Here is an 8,573-nt window from a genome sequence, read left to right as displayed (position 1 = left end):
GTGAAACAGATTAAAGCAAGAGTTAAAACTTGCCCTTTGCGGCAGAGAAGAGTGAATTGCTAGAAGTGGGTGAATTTCATCTCTGTGCAGAAGGTCAGTACCAGTGCTTATGCATCACTTAAACCAGGGATCTCAAACTCCCTGCCCATGGGCCATCTGCGACCCGAGAAGCTCCCCAGTGTGGCCCGGGGGATTCCAGCAGTTTTGGGGTTGGGTCTCTCCCTTGGCCCCACGTGCTGCCCCCAGGCCATTTATAATTGCCCGGGGCCCCACCCACCACCAGCTGTGCAGGGGAGCTGAGCAGCGTCTGCCTGTTCGCTCCACATGTCCACCAGCCCCTCCCTGCTGCCCCTGCCCGGAGCGCCCCTGCGGCCAATGGGAAGCTGCAGGGGCGGCGCCTGGGGGCAGCCGCGCGCGGAGGCCCCCTGACCTGCCTCACCTTGGAGCCCCAAGTAAGCACCACACTCCCCGACCTCCTTCCAGAGCCTGCAGCCCCTCCCCACACACCCCCTCCTGCACCCCCAGCCCCTGCCCCAGCCCCAGCCCAAAGCCTGCACCCAGCACCCAAACTCCAGCCTAGAGCCTGCACCTCAGACCCCCTCCCCCACCCAAACTCCCTCCCAGAGCCCAACCTCTCGCCCCTTCTGCACCCAAACTCCCTCCCAGAGCGTGCAGCCCAATACCCTACCCCAGACCTTCTCCCCCACCCAAACTTCCTCCTAGAGCCTTAGGCAGGCGGGGGGGGGGGGGCAGAGTTTTGGGGGTGGGTTCTGGGCGGCATGAGTGACACTATTGGCCTGCTGGTAGGATTTGAGGACTGGCACTGGCCCTAAGGTATTGAGTTTGAGACCCCTGATTTAAACCAATCTTGCCCGGAGTCCAAGCTGCCCCCGGAGTGGGTGAAGACACACAGGACTAGCCAGGGGGCATGGACAGGCTTATCAGTTATAGTGTCAGCTTTCATTTTTAAAGACGTACATCTCTAGTGCTTATGTTTGAGAAGCAAGCCTTCTAAATGTGACCAGAGCATCTGTCTGCCTAAGTTTTCAGAGAGCTGGAAACGATCTCTCAGATGTATGAGCTGCCTCATTTGTCTGTGCTGGTGCTAATTCACATGCCAAGGAAGATACTCCAGATGGCAATATCATTAACTAGCTATTTCACTGTTCAAAGCATGTAAGAAAGGAGAAGGAGCATGGGACATGCCAGAGACTAGACTTGGGGAAACAGATGTCTGTATTAAATTATATCTGCCTTTAACGCCACCTGAAGGTGGGGTGCAGATAGGGAAGGGGGTTCGATTGATTAGGTTTCTGAAGGGGTGGGATTTCAGCTGCCAAAAGTTTGGGAATCGCTGACTGGAGCTGTGCCTGGGCCTTGTGCTGATTTTCAGCATAGGGATGAATTTCACCCCGTATGAGAAAGGAACTTAGGAAGTGGCAAATGGTTTGATCTTTTATTTTCCCCACAGTTTTATATTATGATGTAAGCAGTTTGTAGGGGTGCACTCTCTCTGTTCATCTGGAGATCAGAATGCTGAAGTAATCATATGAAATGATTAGGAAGAGTCTGGGGGAGGATTATATTTTAAGGCCAAGCTTTTCAGAAGTACCCAGCCCAACTTGAGACACTACAAGGTGCCTATTTTATGGATGGTGAGGGGCCCGCAGGTTCTGAACAGCCACACCCCCTTTAGGGAATGTCTACTCTGCACACTCAGCCCGGGCTCTGACTCAAGTTTGAGCCTAACCTGCCCTCCCCCCCAATCCACTCCCAAATTAGTCTGACTTGGGTCAGCCAGTTCTCAGGACCCAGGTACTAGGACTCTGCCAGGGGAGGGTGGGTTAGAGCCAGAGTCCAGCTGTGATTCAGGTCAGCTCGAGCTGCAGGCCTGAGTTAGAAGGTCTGCGTAGTGCAGTATGGACACATTTACACGGCTGTGAGACCTGGGTCCAGCAATTGTAAGCCCAGGTTTACAATGCCATGTGGACGCTCAGTTTTTACGGGCTGGAAGCACTGCGTCCACAAGCCCAGGTCCTGCAGACTTGGGCTAACTGTGCGGTGCAGACATCAACTTGAGGCCCTCTAAGGGTGAGAGCCAAAAATTAAGGCACCCAAGATCACTGGGCACTTTGGAAAGTCTCGACCTACAGTTTCCAAGGCTGGGATTTCAGTGAGATTCAGGCCTCAAACCCAGCCCTAATGTGAAACCTACCGGACCTCAGTGTGCAATGCCCACCAGCAGTAAACTGACAAGTGATCAGTCCAGCGGCTGACTGGTTTTACATCTGGACCTAATCAGATTAATTGATTGAGATAGTATGTTCTGTGCAATCATCATGCAGAAGGGGAAATTTCCTCTTCCAAAATTCACAAAGATAGCAAGGTACTTACACTCTGTTGCTACTCTCCATTGCTAGAGCTACAAAACTCTGGAGCTACTCCATTGTCTCTCCCGTCCGCCTTTGGATCTCATCTCTTGAACAGCGCCTGTCTGCAGAGAGAGAGAGAGCGCGCACGCTTAAAAAAAATAGTCATTTAAAACTGCGCCTCTAGGATATTTTGGTGCAAAGGGGTAGAACATTTGTGTTAGTGATGGCCTACCTAAGAGCTGCTACTGAGCTTTACTGCGCATTGATTAGAAAAAGCGGCACAGAAATCAACCAGCATCTACCGAGAATGTGCTGTCGGTCACCTGACAAAGCTGCTGTGGAGTGGTTTGAGCAGAGTTCTGCAAGTTAGAACTCCTGAATTCCTTCCTCCAGGCTACAGCAGGGCACATGAGCTAGTTGAGAGGAGGGAGCTTAGAGTTACAACTCCTGGGTTTCATACCCAACTCTGAGGGAAGCACGGTCTAGTGGTTAGAGCGAGGGGCATTGTGAGTCCGGACTCTGAGGTTCTAGCCTCAGCTCTGCCACCGATTTGCTGTGTGATCTTGGCTAAGTCATTTTCCCTGGCACAAAGATGGGACAGTGCTGCCTTACCAGACAAGGTGGCAGATGGGCAGCACTAGAGAGCTTGCTTCCAAGCCCTTCATGGTGGACAGGAGCATACAGGGAAAAATCTGCATCCCTTCTCCCACTGGGAGGTCCCCTCGTCTGGGCGAGAACGCAAAGGACACACAGAGGAGCCCTAATCATGGAGATCGAAGGTGGTGGGGTGTCTTTGGCAGAGCCATGTAAGGCCATAGCTGGCTTTCTGCAGAGGGGTTCTATGGGATCTCAGATATTCCCTCTCTGGTTCCTATCCTGCCCTACATTCTAGATGGCTTCTCTGCTCAGTTGCATTTGTCATTTCCCACCCCACCACTGCATCAAGAGGATCCCGGATCCAGCAGCTACTCTAATACATGGCTCACCACAAGCGCCAAGGCTGTCTGCTCCGTCAGAGGGAGGATCTTTGCTTCTGAGCTGCAGTGGGAGAAGAGACACTGGCTGTTCTGTGCCTAGTCCAGTTACTATCTGGCTTTTCCCACCCACCAGGGCAGGGCTCGCTGGGGCACAAGACATGCCTCCTTTTTTTAAGTACGCCACCTGGGTGTTGCTGGGACCGGAAAACATTTCTGCAGAGAGCGTTCACTTAAATCAGGTTTAAGGGAGGAAGGCGAGATGGTAAATCAAGGGGATACGATTTTAAAGCCCAGTATCCCAACCCACCTGCACCCCTCTCTTGGGAGTCTGATGGGAGAGAGAGAGGGCGCTCTAGTGAGGCAGCTTCTTCTTACCCTCCACCTAGTTTAATGTGGCTGTGTGGGATTCATCTTTTCTCCCCCACCAACCTTGTTTTGTGTCTCCTGCCACTTCTCTTCCCTCAACACTCAGGCAGCTGCTCTTTAAGCTCTGCTTGATCACATCAGCTCAGCCAGCTGAGATGCTGCTTATTCTCTAAGATCCACCGGCATAAAACATAAAGTGCTGAAGAAGGAGAGGCCGTCCAACTTATTGCAGAGCCTGTGATCCTTTAATATCATCAAGATCTACCTGCCTGGCTTTGTTTCTTCAGCAGCAAGGGAGCCATATAAGCACCATTAACCCTGGGTCATGGTCATAGTCCCCGAAGAGATTGTTAGCAAGATAGTCCTGAACAAAGTTGGTTAACAACATTTCTGCACATTTCAGGAGACCCAATGGCCACCGCAGACAGCAGCAGGCGTTGGGACTCCTGGGTTCCATTCCCAGGTCTGGGAGGAGGCAACGTCTAGTGGTCAGAACGGTTGGGCCTGGGAATGGAACTCAGGAGTCCTGACTCCCAACTCTACAGATGTGTGAACGTGGCAAGTCACTTCCTCTCTGGCCCATCTATAAGGGGAGGCGGGAGTGGACGGGTCACCGCAGACCCTCCTCGCAGCTAAGAGGGGTCTGGAGGCTGTCGTTCATTCCTGTTTGTAAAGAGCATTGAGATCCTCAGCTAGGGCAGCACCACGTGAAGATAAATGATTAGCGCCCGTGCAAAGCCATTGACTGAAGTTAGTTCCATGACCGAAAAAAAAGCCCAAACCCTGGTTCCTCTAGAAGGAAACACCAGCATGAAGGTCACTTGCAAAAACACCCTGGGATCTTTAGTGCCGGCTGCACCCCACGGCGTTCTGAGTGATTTCACTGCCATCATTCACCACCCTCTTCCAGCGCACAGTGTGTCTGCATGCCTGGCAAGGGCAGGCTGGATCCCAAGGAGAATTACTCAGGGACTCGTGCTCTCTCTCTCTCTCTCTATGCTTACAGGCCCCACCCTCAGAGTTAAAAGCAGGTTTAATGAACTGGGCCGGAGCAACCTGGCAAAATACAACTCGTCCTCAGGCTGACCTGACACTCGCAAATGGAAAAAGGAGTTCTGTAACCGCTGCCCCCACCCTGCTAGCTGCCGAGCGCCGTCCCTTCTCACGGGAGGTGAGGGCACTCGGAGCCATAGGGGAGGCGCTGAGCACCTGGCAGGATCAGATCCCAGCAGAGCTCCAGCTAAGAGAACGTAAGGCAGCCAGGCAGCTCCCTATAAGCCTGGGCAGAGCATGTGCCAATCTGCTGAGTTAACTTTGACCACATTTGTGTTTGCAGCACGTCTCCGCCTTGCTGCAAAACAAGATTATACTGGCTCCAGCTGAACGTGGGTTAGCTGCCTCCGCCCGGTCCCAGCATGGCTTTAATTGTGGCCTTTCTTGCAGGCGGACCTATTCTATCACTTTCCCCAACTGAAACCCTTTGATCACAAAACAAACATGCCCGATTAATCCCCAATCATAGGGCTCATTAGTTACACTCAGACCTTCCAAGCCCAGTTCCCACAACTCCAACCCCGCCCCCCGCATACCTGAGAATAAATCAGGCCCTGTTATCTTCTGACCAGTGCAGCTTCCTTTGCACAGCCCATACCCAACCTTTGGCATCTGCCTTCCCAGTGGCTGCTTCGGCAAGATGGTAAGTGACTTGGATGTGTACCACGACAGCCTGGGGTCAGAAGCCAGACATTCACTACCCGGAGAAGAGCAGATGGACCAGGCTAGGCTATCATCTAGAGCAGAGGTTCTCAAACTGGTCTGCAGACCGCCAGTGGTCCGTGGGCTCCATTCAGGTGGTCTCTGGATAGTTCCCTCTAAGATGCGTGCCTGGGCAGCTGCACACAAGAAAATGAAGGGCCACCCACCTAATTAGGTGCCTGGACCCTGAAGAAGACTCACATGTAAGGTGAGGTGGTGGCCTTTTGGGGGGTGGGGAGAATAGGGGGTAGGTGGGAGGGGGCAGTAAGGTGAGACGAGAGGGTGGGGGGGGATTTGGGACGTAAAGTGCTGCAGCGGCCAGAGAAAGAGACGACTTTCCCCAGCTCCAGGGCTGTGGCTGCCGGGGAGAGACCCTGATTCTTCCCAGCCCCAGCTCAGGGGTGCTGCGGCAGGGGAGAGAGGGCACATCCATTGCATTAGAAAGGTAAGACTCCTGATATTAAAATATGAGTTGTGCGCTTTTAATTGTAGAACAAAAAAAAAATTTTTTTTTTTTTTTAATATAGCGCTTTTATCCAAAGTGCTTTATAATAGTTAGCTAACGGTACAAACAACATTTGGAAAGATCATTAAATGGTCCGCCGAGACCCTCTGCAATTTTCAAGTGGTCCATGAAAAAAAAAAAAAAAGTTTGAGAACCACTGATCTAGAGCATACCAACTGGGGCGGGGGCTGTATGAAATCAGAGGATACTTTCTTTAACATTGTCTTTCAGTGACCTGATCCGAGAGGGACAGTCCCCCACTGTCAGGAATGGAGACGGTGGAATAAGGGAGAGCTCGTGAAGAGGCTGCAAAAAAGCAGATAGCTGTTTGGCCATAAAAATCCGTGAAGTGGCAAGGGAGAAATGGAATTAATTCAGGGCAGTCCCCTGGCCTGCACCATGCAGGAGGTCAGACTAGATGATCACTGTGGTCTCTTCTGGCTTTAGAATCCAAGAACCTGTGAATGGTGCTGACGTCAGTCACTGGTGGAGAGAGCCACCTGGGAACCCCTGTAGTTGGATTCCTTGTTTGTTTTACACCTGGTCCCATAAATCAATAGAAGCTGGGTGATGAGCTGGAGCTGGTGCCGGGCAGCACCTTGTTAAAGTTCTTAGCAGATTGAAGGACAGTTTTCCTTGCTCTGAATGATCAAGGTCCCATTGAACCATCTCTGCTAGGTCTGATTTCCTTGAGGCCCAAGCTTCTTCTGAAGAATAAGTGTTATGCCCTTGGAATACACCAGCCTGCAGCCAAAGGGCAGAGCTTTATATAAAGGAGGAGGATCCTCTAGAGTTCCTACAGGGTCTTCCCTGAGCCCAGCTTTTACCCCATTCCCATCTCAAACCATGCTGCACTCTGCTCTCTGTGCACTCCTCAAGGGGGAAAAACTAGGGGGATTCCAGAGAAAAGCACTTCATCCTGGTTTGTTGGCCCAGCCCTGTGGCTCTCTTCCTTGGCTCTGGTTCCCAGGAAGTGTTTTTGTTTAAGTGAGAAAACAAATGAGAAGAGTCAGTGCAGTGGTGCAAAGAGAACCCAGGAGTCCAGAATCCCAGTCCACACCCTGAATGGACTCAAGAATGTGGACAGCTAGACCCAGAGCCGCAAAAGGAGTAATCCGCCATGCAGAAAGAGTTGCTCAGGTCCGGCTCTGTGCTCCAAGTGCATTTAGAGAAGAAAAAAAACCAAACCCTACGGCCGACCCATCAGATTACCTTCGTTGTGAAACTCCCTCGCCCCTGAGCCTGCCAAATTAAACACCCTGCTGCTAGGATTTGCAAGTCACAGTCAAGAGCTATTTCACCAAGGCTGCGAGCAACTTCCCGTCAGCTGCAGGAAGGACAGCCAGCATGTCACAACAAGTATCTCCTGTGTCGCTCTTAAGAACGTGACACTCTCCTCCTCCAGGAAGCTTGGTGGCAAAATGTTTACTGCTGGGGGGGGATGGGGGGGAGGAGATGCCCCCTTCTTCTCCTTTACAGGTCGTGGCTTGAAACTACACAACCAGCACAGGAACAGCCATGACAACTGTCAGCAGGAATCCATGCAGCACTGGCAGCTGTCCCATGGAACCGCTCCTCCAGCAGACAGTGCCCGATCGCTGGCAGCTTGGCTGAAGCCTTGATGGCTTCCCCCTCCATCCTCTCTCAGTCCTGACCTGTAACGCTCAGAATTTGGGGTCCATCCAGTCCTTGGCTTGTGCTGCCATCAGCACCGGTGATGCTAGATTTTGTGATAGGGATGCTTGTGCTCCAAGGCCTGACTAGAGCCACCAGCTCCATCCACATTGGAGCTACCAGTCAGCTGCCTGCAGCCAGTCACCACTACCCAGGACTGGATTTGAACTGACGATTCAGCGGGGATAAGCCTCGTCACCCTACATTTCCTTGAACCACCCAGTTCGGAAGGGAGACACCTATGGAGTCACCCGGGTGCAGCTCTAGTGGCTGGTTCTACCCATGCAGAGTCAGTGTGACATGCACAGGGTGTGGAGCACTGGGGGCTGTTCTTGGTGCCGTGGCCATCCCATGCACTTGTGAGGACAGACCAGGAAAAGGACTAAGACATGGCATGGGGGTACGGGCCGCCTTGGGAAAGCCCCTGTAGATTTTTCTGCTGTGAGCGGATAGGTTGCTACCTGAGCGTTATCTCCATTTTGCAGATAGGGAAAAGGAGGCTCAGAAAGGTGACGTGCTCAAAGCCAGCGGCAGGGCAGATGTTCCCAGGACTCCTGACGTCCACTCCTGTGCTTATTCCATTCAAGGAGGCCGTATCTGTGGAGTGCAGGGCCTTCTTGCCAAAGCAGCAAATCAACATCTAACGCGGCTCGTGGCTTCATGCCACAGAGAAGCCTGTGAAAGCCGAGACGCCCCAAAGTCCAGAAGGATGAGAGAGAATCTGTCTTCCTGACGCAAATTATACTCCAAATGCCAGAGCCACATCTTAGTTAAGTGCTGCTGCTTAGGTACATGCAAGCTTCTACCCTGGCTAAGGTACATGCCATGCTGCAGGGAGGCAACGTTCCCTGATGCTGTGTTGTGCTGCTTGATAAATCCAGGCTTCGGGAGGCAGCTGGATTGGAGGAATCCAATCTTAGAAGA

At 52.3% G+C, this 8,573-nt stretch overlaps 1 protein-coding gene across 1 annotated transcript in view; it reads right to left on the bottom strand.

Moving 5' to 3' along the window:
• Window positions 1–8,573, bottom strand: part of CDC42SE1 (CDC42 small effector 1) — a 54,607-nt gene that overhangs the window by 5,870 nt on the left and 40,164 nt on the right. Inside the window, exon 4 of the mRNA XM_044991135.1 lies at window positions 2,395–2,494. Coding sequence (XP_044847070.1) covers window positions 2,423–2,494 — 72 coding nt within the window. The 3' untranslated portion in view covers window positions 2,395–2,422. The remainder of the gene's footprint in view (window positions 1–2,394; window positions 2,495–8,573) is intronic.

This window comes from Mauremys mutica, chromosome 17, assembly GCF_020497125.1.
Source record: "Mauremys mutica isolate MM-2020 ecotype Southern chromosome 17, ASM2049712v1, whole genome shotgun sequence".
NCBI lineage: Eukaryota > Metazoa > Chordata > Testudines > Geoemydidae > Mauremys > Mauremys mutica.
This window is presented reverse-complemented; position numbering and strand designations above follow the sequence as displayed.